The sequence below is a fragment of the Macaca fascicularis genome, chromosome 9, assembly GCF_037993035.2.
Source record: "Macaca fascicularis isolate 582-1 chromosome 9, T2T-MFA8v1.1".
In the NCBI taxonomy this organism is placed as follows: domain Eukaryota; kingdom Metazoa; phylum Chordata; class Mammalia; order Primates; family Cercopithecidae; genus Macaca; species Macaca fascicularis.
The window spans coordinates 50,177,376-50,200,546 of record NC_088383.1 but is presented as its reverse complement, the minus strand read 5'-3'; the positions used below and the strand labels follow the sequence as shown (position 1 = coordinate 50,200,546).

The 23,171-nt window shown below is 41.0% G+C and overlaps 1 protein-coding gene across 22 annotated transcripts in view; it reads left to right on the top strand.

Annotated features, from left to right (window-relative positions):
- LOC102139307 (zinc finger protein 37A-like) overlaps window positions 1-23,171 on the top strand; it is a 38,977-nt gene that overhangs the window by 3,095 nt on the left and 12,711 nt on the right. For 6 of the 22 annotated variants that reach the window (XM_074001463.1, XM_074001458.1, XM_074001454.1 and 3 more), the window contains 2 exons: window positions 21,031-21,161; window positions 21,433-21,528. Coding sequence is in view for 9 of the 22 variants with exons in the window: in XM_045361960.2 (XP_045217895.1) it covers window positions 21,031-21,157; window positions 21,433-21,569 (264 nt within the window). In the remaining 13 variants the exon portion in view is untranslated. Of the gene's footprint in view, window positions 1-4,039; window positions 4,309-8,430; window positions 8,901-19,039; window positions 19,138-21,030; window positions 21,162-21,432; window positions 21,570-23,171 lie in introns of all 22 variants that reach the window. The other 16 variants (XM_015455812.4, XM_015455809.4, XM_015455814.4 and 13 more) reach the window with 11 other exon arrangements.

Below are 23,171 nucleotides of genomic sequence, written 5' to 3'. Positions count from 1 at the left end.
CCAGGCTGGAGTGCAGTGGCGCGATCATGGCTCGCTGCAACCTCCGCCTCCGGGGTTCAAGCGATTCTCCTGCCTCAGCCTCCTGAGTAGCTGGGACTACAGGTGAGTGCCACAATGCCTGGCTAATTTTTTGTATTTTTAGTAGAGATGGGGTTTTACCATGTTGGCCAGGCTGGTCTTGAGCTCCTGACCTCGTGATCCGTTCACCTCAGCCTCCCAAAGTGCTGGGATTACAGGCGTGAGCCACCGTGCCGCCTTTTTTTTTGCTTTTTATGCAGTGATGGACAGCCTTCTGGTGGCAACCATGAAATAAATACCTGTAATTATTCTTTAGTGAATGCAAAAAACAAGGTACTGAGCAACACTGAGTTAATGAAGTTTTTTAGGGACCACATTACTAGAGCCCATGTAAATCGCTTTCAGATAGGCTTGTTTTTTGTTTTTTTCTGGATAAAACTTAAAACATATAGAGAATAAATTGACTGTATGTCTTTAAAATAACTTTCCAAAAATCTTAGTCTTGCTTCATCTGTAGAATATTCAGTTAAGAGATTATTTTCTGGCAAATGTTTCTGCACTTAATCAAATTTTCAACCCATGCTTCATGCAGAATGGATTATTTCCTACCATTTGTTGGAATTTGATCTGTGAACATCACTAATGATATATTTGTTTATTGTGGTAAAATATACATAACATAAAATTAACAATTTAAAGTGCACAATTCAGTGGCATTTAGCATAGTCCCAATGTTATGCAACTATCATCACTATTTAGTTCCAGAGCTTTTCATCATTCCAAAAGGAAACCTATACGCCTTAGAGTCACTTTCCATTCACCCCTGAGTGCACTCCCTTGCAACCACTAATATACTTTCTGTCTCTATGGACTTGCCTGTTCTGTATATTTTATGTAAAGGTAATCATACACTATGGGTTTTGCTTTTTTTTTTTTTTTTTTTTAATAGAGACAGGGCAGACTGGAGTGCAGTGGGTCAATCATTGCTCTCTGTAACCTTGAACTCCTGGGCTCAAGAAGTCCTCCCACCTTCGCCTCCCAAAGTGGTGGGATTACGGGAATGAGCCACTATGCCTAGCCAATATATCTGTCTTTCACCTAGTATAATATTTTCAAAGTTCATCTGTGTTATGGCATGTATCTGGCCTCATTCCTTTTTATTGCTGAATAATCTCTTACGTTGATGCACCTCATTTTGTTTATTCATCATTTGATGGATTTTTGGGTTGTTTATACCTAATAGCTATTGTGAATAGTACATTTATGAATATATGTGTATAAATTTTTGTTTGAACACCTGTTTTCAGTTTTCTGGATATATACCTAGAATTAGAATTGCTGGATCATATATTTTGTCTTTTACTGAGGAATCACCAAACTTTTTCATAGCACTGCATAATTTTACATTTCCACCAACAATGTTTGAGGATACAGTTTCTGTACATCCTTGACAACATCTGTTATTGTTTATTTTTTAAATTATAGCCATTCTAGTGTTTGTAAAGTGGTATCTCATTGTGGCTTTGATTCGCTTTTTCCTAGTGACTAATGCATTTGAGCACCTTTTCATGTGCTTTCTGGCCATTTGTATATCTCTTTTGCAGAAGTGTCTATTCAAGTCCTTTGTCCATTTTTAAATTGGGTTTATTGTAAGAGTACTTTCGTGTACTAGACCCTTATTAGATATATGATTTTCAAATATTTCATTCTATGACTTTTCTTTTCATTTTCTTGATAGTATCCTTTAATTCATAAAAGGTTTTAATTTTGATGAAGTCTGGTTAATCTATATTTTCTTTTGTTGCACACTTTTGATGTCATATCTAAGGATCCATTGCCAAACCTAAGGTCATGAGGTTTACTTCTATATTTTCTCCTAAGAGTGTTATGGTTTTAGCACTTACATTTAGGACTTTGACCTATTTTGAATTAATTTTTGTTTATAGTGTAAGGAAGTGGTCCAACTTCACATTTATTTGCCTGTGGATATCCAGTTATCCCAACACCAATTTTGAAAAAACTATTCTTTCTCCCATTGTATTGTCTTGGCACCTCTGTTGAGAATCAGTTGACCATAGATGTATGCGTTTCTTTTTGGACTCTTAATTCCATTCAATTGATCTGTATGTCTTTCTTTGTGCCAGTTCCATACTGTTTTGTTTACTGTAGCTTTGTAGAAGTCTTGAAGCCATAAAGTGTGAGTCCTGATTTGTTTATCTTTGTCAAGATTGTTTTGGCTCTTCAGGGTCTCTTGCAGTTCCATGAGTTTGATGGTCATGTCCGTTTTTGCAAAAAAGGTTATTTGATTTTGTATCGAATCTGTAGAACACTTTGGGAAGTATTGCCTTCTTAACCATATTAAGTATTCTATTCATGAACAAGGACTATCTTTCCCTTTATTTAGGTCTTTAATTTCTTTCAGCAAAAGTTTTATGGTTTTTAGTATGTAAGTCTTAGACCTCCTTGGTTAAATCTATTCCTAAGTATTCTTTTGATACTATTGTAATTAGAATTATTATTTTTAAATTATAAATTATTTTTAAAATTTACTTCTTGGATTGTTAATTGCATAGAAAGACAGCTAATTTTTCAGTGTTAATCTTGGTCTTACAGCTTATTGAATTTCTTTTTTTTCTTTTTTCTTTTTTTTTTTTTTGAGATGGACTCTTGCTCTTTCGCCAGGCTGGAGTGCAGTGGCGCAATCTTGGCTCGCTGCAACCTCCACCTCTTGGGTTCAAGTGATTCTCCTGCCTTAGCCTCTGGAGTAGCTGGGACTACCGATGTGCACCACCACTCCCAACTAATTTTTGTATTTTTAGTAGACACAGGGTTTCACCATGTTGGCTGGGATGGTTTCTATCTCTTGACCTCGTGATCTACCCACCTCTGCCTCCCAGCGTTCTGGGATTACAGGTGCGAGCCACCGCGTGGACCTTGAATTTCTTTATTAGCTCTAATGGTTTCTTTGTGGATTCTCAAGGATCTTCTGTTCATAAGACCGTGTCATCTACAAGTAGAGATAGTTTTACCACTTAACAGAGGTGAAAGATTAGGGCCTTCTCAGGTCTTTTCTGAACATGGGCCTTGTCCTAGATATATGTGTCATCATCGGGATTCCCAGGAGTATATGGAAGCTTTTCCAAAGCCCAAAAGCATCTCACTCTTCCACCCAGGCTTATTTTTATGTATCTGTTGTTGACCCCAATTGATATCCTTTGCCCCAAAGGCCACAGCTGGCCTTTAAACGATTTACCTTTAAAGGATTTCAATAGGTGCCTGCTACATAGTCATTTCTCTGTCTGAGAGTTCTTAGCACTGTTCGTTACTCTTTCGGCCACTACCAGACAGAGCAAAACAGACAACCCCAGTTGTTTGAGAACCAGCTCTATTCTGCTCCTTCAAGCACTGGGAACTCACACCAGGAATACAGGATTTCATCTTAAAGACTGTTACTGAGTCAGTGTTATGGGTTGAATTGTGTCTCCTGCAAATTTCATTCATTGCAGTCTCCACCCACAGTACCTCAGAATGTTGCCTTATTTGGAGATAGATTCTTTACAGAGATAATAAAGTTAAAGTGAAGTCATGAGGGTGGGCCCTCATCTAATATGACTGGTGTATTAATTAGTCCATTTTCACACTGCTGTAAAGAAACACCTGAAAATGGGTAATTTATAAAGAAAAGAGATTTAATTGGCTCATGGTTCTGCAGATTGTATGGGTAACATGGCTGGGGAGGCCTCAGGAAACTTAAAACCATGGAGGAAGGCAAAGAGGAAAGAGGCACTTCTTGCATGGCCAGAGCAGGAAGAAGAGAGTGAAGGGGGAGGTACTACATACTTTTGAAAACAGCCAGATCTTGTGAGAACTCACTATCATGAGAACAGCAAGCGGGAAATCCGCCTTCATGATCCAGTCATCTCCCACCAGCCCCTTCTTTCAACATTGGGGATTACAGTTTGACATGAGATTTGTGTGGGGACACAAATTCAAACCATATCAATTGGTGTCCTTTTCAAAGGGAAATTTGGACACGGAGAGACATACAGAAGGAAGACCATGTAAAGACATAAGGAAGGTGACTGTTTGCAAGCCAAGGAGAGAATCCTAGAACAGATCTTTCCTTCAGAGCTTTCAGAAGGAAGCAGCCCTCCTGACACCTTGACTTTGGACTTCTAGCCTCCAGACTGTGAGAAAATACATTTCTGTCATTCAAGCTGCCCAGTCTGTGGTACTTTATTATGACAGCACTAGCAAACTCATAGAGCTTGTGAGGGGAATGGGGCGAAGGTGAGTTAAAACAACGTAGATCTTTCCTGCCAGGTTTCAGCTGCCATTCTCCTGATTAAGATTTGCTTAGTTGCTGTAAACCTTTGTCTATATTCCAGAATTCTAATAAAGCTGCTCTGACATTTTTTTTCCCGTATTTCTGTGGAGGGATGGGCCCTGGGAGTTCCCCTCTCTGCCATTTTCCCAGACTGTGGTCTGTCACCAGTATTTTGCAGGTTTTGAGTTAGTTGACCTTTCTGCAGCACCAGACCCTACTGCCTGTTTTCTGCACAGCCTTTGCTGCTGGTTCCTGTGGCACCATACCACCCTCTTCTCTTACCTTCCTTCTAATGACATCTCATTCAAGGAATCTTTTCAACTTCATGGTAAATAACATATCCCCCATGTATTGGTTTCCTATTCCTGAATGTAGCAAATTATCACTAATGTGGTAGTGTAAACCACACATTCATTATCTTAGAGTTCTGGAAATCAGGAGGCTGAAATTAGTCTTATACGACTAAAATCAAGGTGGTGGTGGGACTGGTACCTTCTGGAGACTGTGAAGGGGGATCCTTTTCCTTGCTTATTTCAGGTTATCATGGCCCCTTCTTCGATTTTCAAAGCATGTGATGACTTCAGTCAGCCTTTGCCTGTAAAATGCCTTCTCATCTGTAATCAGATGTCCCTCTGACTCCCTATAAAGACATGTGATTACATTTATGGCCCACTTGGATAATCCAGGACAGTCTCCACTTTTCAAGTTTCATAATCACATCTGCAAAGTCCTTTTTGCCATTTACGGTCATAGTCACAAGTTCCAGGGATTAGGACGTGGATATCTGTGGGGCCATTGTTCAGCCCACCACATCTGGGTTTTGATCTGTGACTCCCTGTTCCATCCTATTTACATACATGCATTGGCTTCTTACTCTCTTTGTATAAGTACATGGAGATGTATGTTTGTATCATGGAAGAGTATACATTTTTGTTTATATGATTTTTAGAATTATATAGCCCATCTCAATTGGTATATATGTTACTGCAGCTAGTAAAAAAAATTAATATTGCACTGAAGATCTATCCAAGTTGATTAGTTTATTCCTTTTTATTCCATATATTCTGAGACCATACTGCATTTTATCCATTTTTTCATTGAAAGGCATTTAGGTCATTTCCATTTTTCCTTATTGTGTGTAATACTTCAGTAAACATTCTTTACTTTGTCTGCATAAAGAGAAAGGATTTCCAGACTGGGCACAGTGGCTCACACCTGTAATCCCAGCACTTTGAGAGGCCAAAGTGGGAGGATTGCTTGAGCCCAGGAGTTTTTGAGCAGCCTGGGTAACATAGGGAGACCCTGTCTCTACAAAAAAAAAAAATTTAATTACCTGGGCATGGTGGTGCATGCTTCTAGTCCCAGCTAATCAGGAGTCTGAGGCAAGAGGACAGCTTGAGCCCAGGAGTTCAAGGCTGCGGTGAGTTGTGATCAAGCCACTGCACTCTAGCCTGGGCAACAGAGCGAGAAAGGATTTCCAGAGTTACTTGGTGCTACCAGTTTGTCTACCAAGTTACCATACCACAGCCGTTTATGAGAGTACCATTTTCTTTATCTTCTTCCTAGCAATCGATATAGTCATATTTTAAAATTATAGTCAATCTGGTAGATAAAGAAAACCTCATTGTTTTGATTTGAATTTCTCTGATTGTAGGGTTGAGCCTTTCAGTTTTCTTTTGTTCATATCCCTTACATACTTTTCTATTGATTTGGTTCTGTATTTCTTACTAATTTATAAATTTGAAATTGTGTATAGTAATCTTTGTGTTATTTTTCTTTTTTTTTTTGAGAAAGAGTTTCGCTCTTATTGCCCAGGCTGGAGTGCAATCGCACAATCTCTGCTCACTGCAACCTCCGCCTCCCTGGTTCAAGCGATTCTCCTACCTCAGCCTCCCGAGTAGCTGGGATTATAGGCATGCGCCACCATGCCCAGCTAATTTTGTATTTTTAGTAGAGATGGGGTTTCTCCATGTTGGTGAGGCTGGTCTCGAACTGCCGACCTCAGGTGATCTGCCTGCCTCGGTCTCCGAAAGTGCTAGGATTACAGGCGTGAGCCACTGTGCCCGGCTTATTATTATTATTATTATTATTACTGAGGTGGAGTCTCACTCTGTCACCCAGCCTGGAGTGCAGTGGCGCCATCTTGGCTCACAGCAACCTCCGCCTCCTGGGTTCAAGCAATTCTGCTGCCTCAGCCTCCTGAGTAGCTGGGATTACAGGCGCCCACCACCACGCCCTGCTACTTTTTTTTTTCCCCTAAGACGGAGTTTCGCTCTTGTTGCCCAGGCTTGAGTACAATGGTGCTATCTTGGCTCACTGCAACCTCTGCCTCCTGAGTTCAGGTGATTGTCCTGCCTCAGCCTCACAAGTAGCTGGGGTTACAGGTGCCCACCACCATGCCCGGCTAATTTTTTCTTTTTTTTCTTTTTTTGAAGTAGAGATGGGGTTTCACCATGTTGGCCAGGCTGGTTTCAATCTCCTGACCTCAAGTGATGCTCCCGCCTCGGCCTCCCAAAGTGCTAGGATTACAGCCAATTTTTGTATTTTCAGAGGAGAGGGGTTTCACCATGTTGGCCAGGCTGGTCTGCAACTCCTGACCTCAGATGATCCACCTGCCTTGGCCTTCCAAAGTGCCAGGGTTACAGTTGTGAGCCTCCGTACCTGGCCTTTTTTCTTAATTTGAAAATCTGTATTCCAAAGGGCATTAACATGATTATTTGCTTTATCCTGTAAAACATGATATACCAAACTAACAATACCAATATTATTGTTAACAAAATATTTTTGAAACCAGTTTAAGATTTATTTTGCAGTTCTTTTGTCCTTAGGGCACAGCCCCATTGTGACATACAATTAGATTCCTTTGTTTTAAATTTAGCAGAAATAATTCTCTGAATGGTATGGCATCAACTTTAGATATAATTATATTTATTTGTTTCATTGCTGTTTGTTTTTAGGGTTTTATTTTGAGAATAATTTTTTATAATTATGAAAAATATTTAAATGTTTGCAAAGACAGATCTGTAAAGCAAAGTATATTCAGAGATCAGTCTGGGATTCATCCCTTTCCCTCCATCTGATTCCTTGTTCCTTTTTTCACCTTATGAAGAATGATTCATTTTGTTTTATGACTTATCTTTTTATTGTTATTTTTAATATAAGTAGATCTGTATGTAGATACACATATTTTCCTTTTGTATATAAAAGCTGCCACATTATACTTGATTTTCTCAGACTTCCTTTGATCATATAATAGAACCTGGAGTTCACTCTGCAGTGGGATATGCAGGTCTTCCTTATGTCTTATTTCAGTCGCTTAGCACTCTGTAGTGTGAATGTACAACATACGTTCAACCAATTGTTTACTAATCAACATTTGGGTTGTGTCTAGTCTTTTGCAAATATAAATACTGCTGTAGCTTTGTGCCTACATCTTTTCAATTTTTTTTTTTTTTTTTTTTTTTTTTTTTTTGGTGGGGGGAGACGGATTTTCGCTCTGTTGCCCAGGCAGGAGTGCAATGGCATGGTCTCAGCTCCCTGTAACTTCCACCTCCTGGGTTCAAGAGATACTCCCTATCTCAGGCCCCCAAGTAGCTGGCATTACAGGTGCCCACCACCGTGCCTGGGTAACTTTTTTGTGTGTTTTTAGTAGAGATGGGGTTTCACCATATTGGTTAGGCTGGTCTTGAACTCCTGACCTCAGGCGATCCGCCTGCCTTGGCCTCCCAAAGTGCTAGGATTACAGGTGTGAGCCGCCGCGCCCGGCCCCATCTTTTCAATTTTTGGCTAATGTGTCTTTGTGGTAGATTCTTAGAAGTGGGATTTCTAGGTCCACTGGTAAATTCATACATATATAATGTAACTGAATACTACCATATTTCACTTCACAGTGGCTGCTTATTTTGTATTCTCACGAGCAGGATATGAGTATGCTTTTATGCCTATAGCAAACCAAACTAAGTGTATGTGTTATTCTTTTGGGTTTCTGCCAGTCTGATAGGAGTGAATGGTTCAATGCAATTTTTACTTACATTTTATTTTTATTTTTTTTTTACTTTAAAGGGTAATCTTTTTTTTTTTTTCAGATGGAGTCTTGTTCTGTCGCCCAGACTGGAGTGCGGTGGCGCGATCTTGGCTCACTGCAACCTCTGCCTCCCGGGTTCAAGTGATTCTTCTGCCTCAGCCTCCTGAGTAGCTGGGACTACAGGCGCCTGTCACCACGCCCGGCTAATTTTTTTTGTATTTTTAGTAGAGACGGGATTTCACTATGTTGGCCAGGATGGTGTTGAATTCCTGACCTCATGATCCACCCTCCTCAGCCTCCCAAAGTGCTGGGATTACAGGCGTGTGCCACCGTGCCCAGCCAATTTTTGTATGTTTAGTGGAGACAGGGGTTCACCATGTTGACCAGGCTGGTCTCGAACTCTTGACCTCAGGTGATCTGCCTGTCTGGGCCTCCCAAAGCGCTGGTATTACAGGTGTGAGCCACCGCGCCCAGCCTTTCCTTCTGTATTTTTAGGAAAGCTTTGCCTTTTCTTTGTCATGTAAGTTACAGGTACTTATTCCCAGTTTGTCCTTTTTTTTTTTTTTTTTTTGAGATTCTGTCTCAAAAGAAAAGAAAAAAAATAAGTACAATAAACACCAGTTTACCTAGATTCAACAGTTTTAAGTATTCTTCCACATTTTCTCTCTCTATATGTAATTTTTCCAGGCCAGACAAAGTGGTTCATGCCTGTAATCCCAACACTTTATGGGGCAAAGGTGGGAGGATTGCTTGAGCCCAGGAGTACAAGACCACCCTGAGTAACATAATGGGACCCCATGTTACAAAATATTTTAAAAAATTAGCTGGACATGGCTGTGTACACCTTTAGTCCCAGCTACTCAAGAAGCTGAGGCAGAAGGATCACTTGAACCTGGGAGGTCAAGGCTGCAGTGAGCTATGATCGTGCCACTGCACTCCAGCCTGAGTGACAGAGTGAGCTACCATCTCAAAAAACAAAACGAAATCTCCATTTTCCCCAAAAATGTCCTCTGTAGCTTTGCTGGGCCCAAGAGCCAATCAAAGATGATGTTTTTTTATTCCTTCATCATAATGAACATTTAAAATATGTCCTGGTCAGGAGTCTTGTTGAACAGTTATTCTTGAATTTAACTGCTTTTCAGAATCATTTGGAGCTCTTTAACTATTCCTATACCTAGGTGATATGCAACCATGCTTAGAAGCACTGTTGTAGACTGCACATCTGTATTTGACTGATTTATTTTTCCTCACAATCAGATTCATATTATACTTTTTTTTTTCTTTTTTTCTCAAGAATGAATCTAGCTCTGTCGCCCAGGCTAGAGTGCAGCGGCACGATCTCGGGTTACTGCAAACTCCACCTCCCGGGTTCAAGTGATTCTCGTGCCTCAGCCTCCCAAATAGCTGATGTCACCATGCCCAGCTAATTTTTGTATTTTTAGTAGAGATAGGGTTTCACTGTGTTGGCCAGGCTGTCCCCAAACTCCTTACCTCGTGATCCATCCGCCTCGGCCTCCCAAAGTGCTAGGATTATAAGCGTGAGCCACCGCGCCTGGCATATACATTTATCTTTTGCCAGTTTATTATGTACTTTTTATATGGTCTGTTTGTACCACTATTTGTAATGGTACCAAATATCTCCATTTGAAAAGTAGACTTTCTTTTCCTTTTTGTAAACTAATAATCTTTGGGTGGAATACGGAGACTATGTGAAAATCCTCTTCCCAATAATCTTTGCCAATGGTTGACTATTTAGGGTGAGCACTTCTCAGCATGTTTATTGGCCATGTTAGTGTTGTCTTTTGTGAAATGACTGTTCAGATATTTTCCCCCATTTTTCTATTAGGTTGTCTTGCTTGTATTGATTTTAGAAGTATTTTATATATTCTGGGTATAGTCCCTTTAAAAGTTGGATATGTTGTCAATATTTTCTTCTCTCTGATTTGCATTTTTTTTGCATTAATAGTATCTTTTGATTAATCGACATTCTTAATGTGGTCCAGTTTATTTCAGTCTTCTTCTTTATGGTTAGTGCTTTTGTATCTTGCTTTAAAAAAAACTTTGCTTGTGAATATAGTTTCATGTTATCTTCTTGAAGTTCTGTTGTTTTTACTCATCATATTTTAACCTGCAATTCATCTGGAATTGATTCTCACATATTGTGTGGGATTGAAGTCAAGTTTTCCCCAATCAGCATAGCTTATTGAGACTGTCCTTTTTCTCACTGCTCGGCTATGAAACTTTTAAAAATATATCAGGTATCCATGTTTGTAGGTCTGTTTCTAGACCATAATTTTTTTCTATTGGTCTTTCAATGTATTCTGTCACCAATACCACACTGTCTTAAATTACTCTATAATAAATTCTTATATGCACTAGTGTGTTAGTTTTCTAATGCTTCATTATAAGTTACCACAAAGTTTGCCACAAAACAACACAAATTTATTACCTCAGATTCTATGGATCAGGAGTCTGGGAATGGGTTAGTTAGGTCCTGTGCTGAGGCATAAGGCTGCAACCAAGATATTGCCTGAGACACTTAATCTTAATGGAGGCTCAGAGTCCACCATACATATGTGGCAGAATTCATTTCCCATAAATGAGAACCCATAATGGTTTGCTTCTTCTTAGAGGCCAGTAGGAACTTTTCTCTGATACTTTACCTTCTTTTTTGAGACAGAGTCTCACTCTGTCACCCAGGCTGGAGTGCAGTGGCACGATCTCTGCTCACTGCAACCTCCGCCTCGCAGGTTCAAGCGATTCGCGTGCCTCAGCCTCCTGAGTAGCTGGGATTACAGGCACGTGCCACTCTGCCCAGCTAATTTTTGTATTTTTAGTAGAGACGGGGTTTCACCATGTTGGTCAGGCTAGTCTTGAACCCCTGACCTCGTGATCTGCCTGCCTCGGCCTCCCAAGGTGCTGGGATTACAGTTGTGAGCCACCGCAACCGGCCACTTTACCTTCTTTGTAAGGACTCGCCTGATTGGGTAAGGCCCAGCAAGACAATCTTTCTTTTGATCAACTCAAAATAAACTGATTAAGGTATCTTAATTATAGCTGCAAAATCCATTTGCCATATAATGTAATATAATCTTTACTGGAGCCACAAGATCTCTCCCACACTAACGAGAGGAGATTATATAAAGATGTAAGTCATCGAGGCTCATCTTAGAATTCTGCCAACCACAATTAGTGTGAGTTCACACATTTGTTTTTTCTCTAAGACTGCCTTGGCCATTCTTGGTGGTTTAAAAAAATTTTTTTTTTAGTTTTAAAAATATTGCTTCCATTTTTATTTATTTATTTATTTATTTGAGATAGAGTCTAACTCTATTGCCCAGGCTGGAATGCAGTGGCGCAGCCTTGGCTCGCTGCAACCTCCACCTCACAGGTTCAAGTGATTCTCCTGCCCCGGCCTCCCAAAGTGCTGTGATTGACAGGCATAAGCCACCACTCCCGGCCTTTTGCCTTCATTTTATGATGATGAGAACATTCTTAGTTCTTTGAATTTTTTTTTTCTTTTTGAGACCTGTTGCCAGGTTGGAGTGCAGTGCATGATCTCGGCACACTGCCGCCTCTGCCTCCTGGGTTGAAGCGATTCTGCCTCAGCCTCCTGAGTAGCTGGGACTACAGGCACGCACCACCATGCCCAGCTAATTTTTGTATTTTTGGTAGAGATGGGGTTTCACCATGTTGGCCAGGCTGATCTCGAACTCCTGACCTTGTGATCCACCCACCTTGGCCTCCCAAAGTGCTGGGATTGCTGGCATGAGCCACCGCACCCATCCGGTTCTTTGAATTTCTATAAAGCTTCAGAATCAACTTGTCAGTTTCCACAAAAATATTTGCTAAGCTTTTGATTGGGATTACCTTGAATTTATAGGCCAATTTAGGGAGAACTGAGAACTTTGTAATATTGAGATGTCCAATCCGTGTATATAATTAGTTCCTTTATTTTTAAAGATATTCTGTTTTTTTATTTTTTATTTATTTATTTTTTATTATTATACTTTAAGTTCTAGGGTACATGTGCATAACGTGCAGGTTTGTTACATATGTATACTTGTGCCTTGTTGGTGTGCTGCACCCATCAACTCGTCAGCACCCATCAACTCATCATTTACATCAGGTATAAATCCCAATGCAATCCCTCCCCCCTCCCCCCTCCCCATGATAGGCCCTGGTGTGTGATGTTCCCCTTCCCGAGTCCAAGTGATCTCATTGTTCAGTTCCTACCTATGAGTGAACATGCGGTGTTTGGTTTTCTGTTCTTGCGATAGTTTGCTGAGAATGATGGTTTCCAGCTGCATCCATGTCCCTACAAAGGACACAAACTCATCCTTTTTTATGGCTGCATAGTATTCCATGGTGTATATGTGCCACATTTTCTTAATCCAGTCTGTCACTGATGGACATTTGGGTTGATTCCAAGTCTTTGCTATTGTGAATAGTGCCGCAATAAACATACGTGTGCATGTGTCTTTATAGCAGCATGATTTATAATCCTTTGGGTATATACCCAGTAATGGGATGGCTGGGTCATATGGTACTTCTAGTTCTAGATCCTTGAGGAATCGCCATATTGTTTTCCATAATGGTTGAACTAGTTTACAATCCCACCAACAATGTAAAAGCATTCCTATTGCTCCACATCCTCTCCAACACCTGTTGTTTCCTGACTTTTTAATGATTGCCATTCTAACTGGTGTGAGATGGTATCTCACTGTGGTTTTGATTTGCATTTCTCTGATGGCCAGTGATGATGAGCATTTTTTCATGTGTCTGTTGGCTGTATGAATGTCTTCTTTTGAGAAATGTCTGTTCATATCCTTTGCCCACTTTTTGATGGGGTTGTTTTTTTCTTGTAAATTTGTTTGAGTTCTTTGTAGGTTCTGGATATTAGCCCTTTGTCAGATGAGTAGATTGCAAAAATTTTCTCCCATTCTATAGGTTGCCTGTTCACTCTGATGGTAGTTTCTTTTGCTATGCAGAGGCTCTTTAGTTTAATTAGATACCATTTGTCAATTTTGGCTTTTGTTGCCATTGCTTTTGGTGTTTTAGACATGAAGTCCTTGCCCATGCCTATGTCCTGAATGGTATTACCTAGGTTTTCTTCTAGGGTTTTTATGGTATTAGGTCTAACATTTAAGTCTCTAATCCATCTTGAATTAATTTTCGTATAAGGAGTAAGGAAAGGATCCAGGTTCAGCTTTCTACTTATGGCTTGCTAATTTTCCCAGCACCATTTATTAAATAGGGAATCCTTTCTCCATTTCTTGTTTTTGTCAGGTTTGTCAAAGATCAGATGGCTGTAGATGTGTGGTATTATTTCTGAGGGCTCTGTTCTGTTCCATTGGTCTATATCTCTGTTTTGATACCAGTACCATGCTGTTTTGGTTACTGTAGCCTTGTATAGTCTAGTTTGAAGTCAGGTAGCGTGATGCCTCCAGCTTTGTTCTTTTGACTTAGGATTGTCTTGGCAATGCGGGCACTTTTTTGGTTCCATATGAACTTTAAAGCAGTTTTTTCCAATTCTGTGAAGAAACTCATTGGTAGCTTGATGGGGATGGCATTGAATCTATAAATAACCTTGGGCAGTATGACCATTTTCACGATACTGATTCTTCCTATCCATGAGCATGGTATGTTCTTCTATTTGTTTGTGTCCTCTTTTATTTCACTGAGCAGTGGTTTGTAGTTCTCCTTGAAGAGGTCCTTTACATCCCTTGTAAGTTGGATTCCTAGGTATTTTATTCTCTTTGAAGCAATTGTGAATGGAAGTTCATTCATGATTTGGCTCTCTGTCTGTTACTGCTGTATAAGAATGCTTATGATTTTTGCACATTAATTTTGTATCCTGAGACTTTGCTGAAGTTTCTTATCAGCTTAAGGAGATTTGGGGCTGAGACAATGGGGTTTTCTAAATATACAATCATGTCATCTGCAAACAGGGACAATTTGACTTCTTCTTTTCCTAACTGAATACCCTTGATTTCTTTCTCTTGCCTGATTGCCCTAGCCAGAACTTCCAACACTATGTTGAATAGGAGTGGTGAGAGAGGGCATCCCTGTCTTGTGCCAGTTTTCAAAGGGAATTTTTCCAGTTTTTGCCCATTTAGTATGATATTGGCTGTGGGTTTATCATAAATAGCTCTTATTATTTTGAGATACGTTCCATCAATACCTAATTTATTGAGAGTTTTTAGCATGAAGGGCTGTTGAATTTTGTCAAAGGCTTTTTCTGCATCTATTGAGATGATCATGTGTTCCTTGTCTTTGGTTCTGTTTATATGCTGGATTACGTTTATTGATTTGTGTATGTTGAACCAGCCTTGCATCCCAGGGATGAAGCCCACTCGATCATGATGGATAAGCTTTTTGATGTGCTGCTGGATCTGGTTTGCCAGTATTTAATTGAGGATTTTTGCATCGATGTTCATCAGGGATATTGGTCTAAAATTCTCTTTTTTTGTTGTGTCTCCGCCAGGCTTTGGTATCAGGATGATGTTGGCCTCATCAAATGAGTTAGGGAGGATTCCCTCTTTTTCTATTGATTGGAATAGTTTCAGAAGGAATGGTACCAGCTCCTCCTTGTACCTCTGGTAGAATTCAGCTGTGAATCCATCTGGTCCTGGACTTTTTTTGGTTGGTAGGCTATTAATGATTGCCTCAATTTCAGAGCCTGCAATGGTCTATTCAGGGATTCAGCTTCTTCCTGGTTTATTCTTGGGAGAGTGTAAGTGTCCAGGAAATTATCCATTTCTTCTAGATTTTCTAGTTTATTTGCGTAGAGGTGTTTATAGTATTCCCTGATGGTAGTTTGTATTTCTGTGGGGTCGGTGGTGATATCCCCTGTTTTATTTTTTATTGCATCTATTTGATTCTTCTCTCTTTTCTTCTTTGTTAGTCTTGCTAGCAGTCTATCAATTTTGTTGATCTTTTCAAAAAACCAACTCCTGGATTCATTGATTTTTTGGAGGGTTTTTTGTGTCTCTATCTCCTTCAGTTCTGCTCTGATCTTAGTTATTTCTTGCCTTCTGCTAGCTTTTGAATGTGTTTACTCTTGCTTCTCTAGTTCTTTTAATTGTGATATTAGAGTGTGAATTTTAGATCTTTCCAGCTTTCTCTTGTGGGCATTTAGTGCTATAAATTTCCCTCTACACACTGCTTTAAATGTGTCCCAGAGATTCTGGTATGTTGTATCTGTGTTCTCATTGGTTTCAAAGAACATCTTTATTTCTGCCTTCATTTCATTATGTACCCAGTAGTCATTCAGGAGCAGGTTATTCAGTTTCCATGTAGTTGAGTGGTTTTGATTGAGTTTCTTAGTCCTGAGTTCTAGTTTGATTGCACTGTGGTCTGAAGGACAGTTTGTTATAACTTCTGTTCTTGTACATTTGCTGAGGAGTGCTTTACTTCCAATTATGTGGTCAATTTTGGAATAAGTGTGATGTGATGCTGAGAAAAATGTATATTCTGTTGATTTCAAGTGGAGAGTTCTGTAGATGTCTATTAGATCCGCTTGCTGCAGAGGTGAGTTCAATTCCTGGATATCCCTGTTAACTTTCTGTCTCGTTGATCTGTCTGATGTTGACAGTGGGGTGTTGAAGTCTCCCATTATTATTGTATGGGAGTCTAAGTCTCTTTGTAAGTCTCTAAGGACTTGCTTTATGAATCTGGGTGCTCCTGTATTGGGTGCATATATATTTAGGATAGTTAGCTCTTCCTGTTGAATTGATCCCTTTACCATTATGTAATGGCCTTCTTTGTCTCTTTTGACCGTTGATGGTTTAAAGTCTGTTTTATCAGACACTAGTATTGCCACCCCTGCTTTTTTTTGTTCTCCATTTGCTTGGTAGATCTTCCTCCATCCCTTTATTTTGAGCCTATGTATGTCTCTGCATGTGAGATGGGTCTCCTGAATACAGCAGACTGATGGGTCTTGACTCTTTATCCAGTTTGCCAGTCTGTGTGTTTTAATTGGACCATTTAGTCCATTTACATTTAAGGTTAATGTGTTATGTGTGAACTTGATCCTGCCATTATGATATTAACTGGTTATTTTGCTCGTTAGTTGATGCAGTTTCTTCTTAGCCTCGATGGTCTTTACATTTTGGCATATTTTTGCAATGGCTGGTACCGGTTGTTCCTTTCCATGTTTAGTGCTTCCTTCAGGGTTTCTTGTAGGGCAGGCCTGGTGGTGACAAAATCTCTCAGCATTTGCTTATCTGTAAAGGATTTTATTTCTCCTTCACTTATGAAACTTAGTTTGGCTGGATATGAAATTCTGGGTTGAAAATTCTTTTCTTTAAGAATGTTGAATATTGGCCCCCACTCTCTTCTGGCTTGGAGAGTTTCTGCCGAGAGATCTGCTGTTAGTCTGATGGGCTTCCCTTTGTGGGTAACCCGACCTTTCTCTCTGGCTGCCCTTAAGATTTTTTCCTTCATTTCAACTTTGGTGAATCTGGCAATTATGTGTCTTGGAGTTGCTCTTCTCGAGGAGTATCTTTGTGGCGTTCTCTGTATTTCCTGAATTTGAATGTTGGCCTGCCCTACTAGGTTAGGGAAGTTCTCCTGGATGATATCCTGCAGAGTGTTTTCCAACTTGGTTCCATATTCCCCCTCACTTTCAGGCACCCCAATCAGACGTAGATTTGGTCTTTACATAATCCCATACTTCTTGCAGGCTTTGTTCATTTCTTTTTCTTCTTTTTTCTTTAGATTTTTCTTCTCGCTTCATTTCATTCATTTGATCCTCAATCGCTGATACCCTTTCTTCCAGTTGATCAAGTCAGTTACAGAAGCTTGTGCATTTGTCACGTATTTCTTGTGTCATGGTTTTCATCTCTGTCAGTTCGTTTATGGCCTTCTCTGCATTAATTATTCTAGTTATCAATTCTTCCACTCTTTTTTCAAGATTTTTAGTTTCTTTGCGCTGGGTACATAATTCCTCCTTTAGCTCTGAGAAGTTTGATGGACTGAAGCTTTCTTCTCTCATCTCGTCAAAGTCATTCTCCGTTCAGCTATGATCCGTTGCTGGCGATGAGCTGCGTTCCTTTGGAAGGGGAGATGTGCTCTTATTTTTTTGAATTTCCAGTTTTTCTGCACGGCTTTTTCCCCATCTTTGTGGTTTTATCTGCCTCTGGTCTTTGATGATGATGACGTACTGATGGGGTTTTGGTGTGGGTGTCCTTCCTTTTTGTTAGTTTTCCTTCTAACAGTCAGGACCCTCAGCTGTAGGTCTGTTGGAGATTGCTTGAGGTCCACTCCAGACCCTGTTTGCCTGTGTGTCAGCAGTAGAAGCTGCAGAAGATAGAATGTTTCTTAACAGCGAGTGTACCTGTCTGATTCTTGCTTTGGAAGCTTCCTCTCAGGGGTGTACTCCACCGTGTGAGGTGTGGGGTGTCGGTCTGGCCCTAGTAGGGGATGTCTCCCAGTTAGGCTACTCATGGGTTAGGGAGCCCCTTGAGTAGGCAATCTGTCCCTTCTCAGATCTCAACCTCCGTGTTGGGAGATCCACTGCTCTCTTCAAAGCTGTCAGACAGAGTCGTTTGCATCTGCATAGGTTTCAGCTGCTTTGTTGTTGTTGTTGTTGTTGTTTAGCTGTGCCCTGTCCCCAGAGGTGGAGTCTACAGAGACAGGCTGGCCTCCTTGAGCTGCTGTGAGCTCCACCCAGTTCCAGCTTCCCAGCGGCTTTGTTTACCTACTTAAGCCTCAGCAGTAGCAGGCTCCCCTCCCCCAGCCTCGCTGTTGCCTTGCCCTTAGATCACAGACTGCTGTGCTAGCAATGAGGGAGGTTCCGTGGGCGTGGGACCCTCCCGGCCAGGTGTGGGATATAATCTCCTGGTGTGCCCGTTTGCTAAGACCCTTGGTAAAGCACAGTATTGGGGTGGGATTTTCCAGGTGTTGTGTGTCTCAGTTCCCCTGGCTAGGAAAAGGGATTCCCTTTCCCCTTGAGCTTCCCAGGTGAGGCAATGTCTCACCCTGCTTCAGCTCTCACTGGTCGGGCTGCAGCAGCTGACCAGCACCGATCGTCCAGCACTCCCTAGTGAGATGAACCCAGTACCTCAGTTGAAAATGCAGAAATCACCTGTCTTTTGTGTGGCTCGCGCTGGGAGCTGGAGACTGGAGCTGTTCCTATTTGGCCATCTTGCTCCGTCCCCCGATATTCTGTTTTTTTAAAGATATTCTTTTGTTTTTCTCGAGAATGCTTTATGATTTTATGTGTAATTGTCTTAGAAATGATTTGTTACATTTGTTCTGAGGTATTTTTTTTTTTGAGACAGTGTCTCGCTCTGTCACCCAGGCTGCAGTGCAGTGGCGGGATCTCGGCTCACTGCAAACTCCGCCTCCCGGGTTCACACCATTCTCCTGCTTCAGCCTCCCAAGTAGCTGGGACCACAGGTCCCTGCCACCATGCCTGGCTAATTTTTTGCATTTTTAGTAGAGACGGAGTTTCACCGTGTTAGCCAGGATGGTCTCAATCTCCTGACCTCGTGATTCGCCCACCTCCGCCTCCCAAAGCACTGGGATTACAGGTGTGAGCCACCACGCTTGGCCAGTATTTCATGTTTTTGATGGCACTGTAGGTGGTACTTTGAAACAATTAGTTGCTGGTATATAGAAATCCACTTGATTTTTTTGTTTGTTTGTTTTTGAGCTTTGCCCAGGTTGGAGTGCAATGGCACGATCTTGGCTCACCGCAACCTCTGCCTCCTGTGTTCAAGTGATTCTCCTCCCTCAGCCTCTCAAGTAGCTGGGATTACAGGCATGTGCCACCACGTTCAGCTAATTTTGTATTTTTAGTAGAGATGGGGTTTCTCCATGTTGGTCAGGCTGGTCTCAAATTCCTGACCTAACGTGATCTGCCCACCTCAGCGTCCCAATGTGCTGGGATTACAGGTGTGAACTACTATGCCCAGCCAAAATCCACTTGATTTTTTAAATTTATTTATTATTTTTGAGATAGAGTCTCACTCTGTCATCTACCCTGGAGTGCAGTGGTGCGATCTCAGCTCGCTGCAACCTCTGCCTTCTGGGTTCAAGTGATTCTCCTCCCTCAGCCTCCCGAGTAGCTGGGGCCACAGGTGCATGCGACCAAGTCTGGCTAATTTTTTGTATTTTTAGTAGAGACAGGGTTTCATTGTGTTAGCCAGGATGGTCTCCATCTCCTGACCTCATGATCCGCCCTCCTGGGCCTCCCAAAGTACTGGGATTACATGCATGAGCCACTGCGCACGGCCTCCACTTGATTTTTATACATTGATTTTGTATCCAAAAACTTACTGAATTCACTTCTTACTTAAAATAATTTGTAGATTCTCTTGCATGTTCTTCATGCAGAATTATGACATCTGCAGATACTGATAGCTTTATTTATTCTCTTCTAATTCTTATAACTTTTTATATTCTTTCTTGCCTTTATTCCACACAGTTTTACACTCTGACCTATTTTTTTCCCCTATTTTCCAGTTCTCAGTATATGCTATGAACATTTACCAGCTGTTTGTGTTGCTAACCTGGGAATGGTACTTCTTTCTCTCTCTGCTGGTTTGTGTCTACTTACTGGCTCCCCACTACCCACAGCAGTCAGTTATCTCTGAGCTAGATGAGACAGTCCATTGGATTAAAGAAGAAAATATTCAAATGCCTACCTACATGTATTATAATCTAAGAAAAAGAGTGAAATTTAATACATAGATTGGCAATATGTTTATAATTGATAAATTAATAAAAAGGTTACCCAGGATAGGGCTAGGCGCAGTGGCTCATGCCTGTAATCCCAGCACTTTGGGAGGCCAAGGCGGGCAGATCACCTGAGGTCGGGAGTTTAAGACCAGCCTGACCAACATGGAGAAACCCCGTCTCTACTAAAAATACCAACTTAGCTGGGCATGGTGGCACATGCCTGTAATCCCAGCTACTCGAGATTGTGCCATTGCACTCCAGCCTGGACAACAAAAATGAAACTCCATCTTAAAAAAAAAAAGTTACCCAGGATTGAAAAATGGCCAGATATTTTAGATACCCCTAATTCTATAGGAGCAAGTCCAAAATTACTCAATAATGTTTCCTGAATACCTCTACAGCTCTTTATCTTATCAGGGTCCCAAACAATACTAATCTATGTGCTAATTGTTACTCCTTTAACTACATATGTTAGCCGTATCCATTCTTATGCTATTGCCTGGGTTCATGAATAACACTCTAGTTGTTTAAGAATTCAAATCTTTACCTCCTCAATGAAACCCAACCAAATAGCAGGAACAGAGGTTCCCCACCCCGCTTTGTAAGCTTAGATAACTTTTTACATCTTTTTACTATAGTACCTTATTGTAGTTATGTGATTATATGTTTGCCTCTGTTTATCAGATTATATTTTCCTTGAGAATAGTAACATTGTTTTAGTTGTCTTCATATTCCCCTAAAGTAGGAGAATTCTTGGTGACACATAGGCACATGGTGGGACACCAATTACTTATCATGGTGGTAGAGTATATCTGTTATGATTTATCTTTTCAACTAAGTACAGTGCAAAAGTAGACATCTTATAATGCATTTTCTGATTAACTGTGAATAGTGAACATTATAATAATTCTCTTACAGCACTTATGTCTTTAAATTCTGATTGCTTAAATTCGAATGGAATGTACTGTTTCAGGGATCCTTGTCATTTGAGGATGTGACTGTGGGCTTCACCCAGGAGGAGTGGCAGCATCTGGACCCTGCTCAGAGGACCCTGTACAGGGATGTGATGATAGAGAACTACAGCCACCTCGTCTCAGTGGGTAGGTAGGAACTGTTTTTCATGTAGACTCCTAGTGTGTACATCTTTTCTTGGTTGCTAAAACTTGTGGAAGTTTTGTTGGGGTTAATTATACTAAACTTGATATTCAGGGTATTAAGCAGAAGAACTGTTTAGGGTGCTATAAAGAATGTTGTTGTTTTCTTACTTTTTACACACATGGTTGAAATTGGCTTCTGAAGTTTCATTTTCTCCCTCTTTCAGATGCCCTAAAGTACATTAGCCTCACCCAGTTTCTATGTCATTTCCCATTCACAGGATATTGCGTCCCTAAACAAGAAGTGATCTTCAAATTGGAACAAGGAGAGCAGCCATGGGTATTAGAGGAAGAGCTCCTAGGCCAGAGATACCCAGGTGAGTTAGCATGTATTAAGCAGAAGGATGCCAGTGACATGGTATGAATTCTTTTAATTCTGAAGAGTTTGCATGGCCAGGCACAGTGGCTCAATGCCTGTAATCCCATCACTTTGGGAGGCCAAGAAGGGCGAATCATCTGAGGTCAGCATTCGAGACCAGCCTGGCCAACATGGTGAAACCCCATGTCTACAAAAATACAAAAATTAGCCGGGCATGAGGACAGGTGCCTGTAATCCCAGCTACTCGGGAGGCAGAGGCAGGAGAATCGCTTGAACCAGGAAGGTGGAGGTTGCAGTGACCTGAGACTGCACCACTGCACTCCAGCCTGGGCAACAGAGCGAGACTCTGTCTCAAAAAAAAAAAAAAAAAAGAGTTTGCTCATATGTTCATTCCTACTATGTGTCACTCAAGTTTTAGGTGCTGGAAATAGAGTAGTGAACTGAATTTTATCCATGACCTTATGGAGCTTACCTTCTGATTGGGAGAAAAAGATAAGGAACAAAAATGACAACACTACCACACATGCACAGATATGCCAAGTGGTCATGTAAAATAGTAAGGAAATTAAAGAAGGTTAAGAATGATGGAGTGTTAAACTTTAGAAAAGTGGATCAGGAAGGACTTTTGGATGCTGTGAAATTGAATGATATGAGGGTGGGAGTTGGGGTTAGTCCTGATAGCAGGGGAAGAATCAAGTGCAAGGCACTGATACAGGAGTGCGCATGTGGTCTTTGAGGACACACAAATATAAGTGTGGATTGAAAAGAATGAGTGAGGCAAGAGTGGTATGAGTTGATGTTGGAGAGGTAATGGGAGCCCAAATTATCTAGGGCCATATGGGCCATGATAAGGACTATTATTTTATTTTGAGTAAAATGAGAAGCTATTGGTATGATTTGACCCAATAAGGAACATTTGCTGATTTGTCTTTTAAATGGATATCTCTGGCTGCTAAGCAAAGAAAATACTATTGGGGACAGAGGGATGAAGCAAGAACATGAGTCAGGAGAGTATTTCAGTCTGCAAAAAGGCAATAGTAGCTTACACTTTGGAATGGTGGAGATTATTAAAAGTGATTGGCTTTTGGCCAGGCACAGTGGCTCACGCCTATAATCCCAGCACTTTGGGAGGCCAAGGCAGGCAGATCACCTGAGGTCAGGACTTCAAGACCAGCCTGGCCAACATGGTGAAACCCCGTCTCTATTAAAAATACAAAAATTAGCCAGGTGTGGTGGCATGTGCCTGTAATCCCAGCCACCCAGGAGGCTGAGGCAGGAGAATTGTGGAACCTGGGGGAGCAGAGGCTGAGGTGAGTTGAGATTGCACCACTGCACTCCAGCTTAGGTGACAGAGCAAGACTGCATCTCAAAAAAAAAAATTAAGAAGTGGTTGGCTTTTCGATATGTTCTGAATGTGGGACCTCTAACATTTGCTATTGAGTGGGATATGGAACATGAAAGAAAGAAAGGAGTCAAGAGTGACTCCAAACATTTCACCCAGAGCAGTTGGATAAGTGGGTACCAGTTGGGGGATATTGAGGATAAACAGTTTTGGAGGGATTGTTACGCATTTGGTTTGCACACATAAAGTTTCAAGTGATTATAAAATATCCAGGTTTACATGGCTAATAAGCGTTTGGG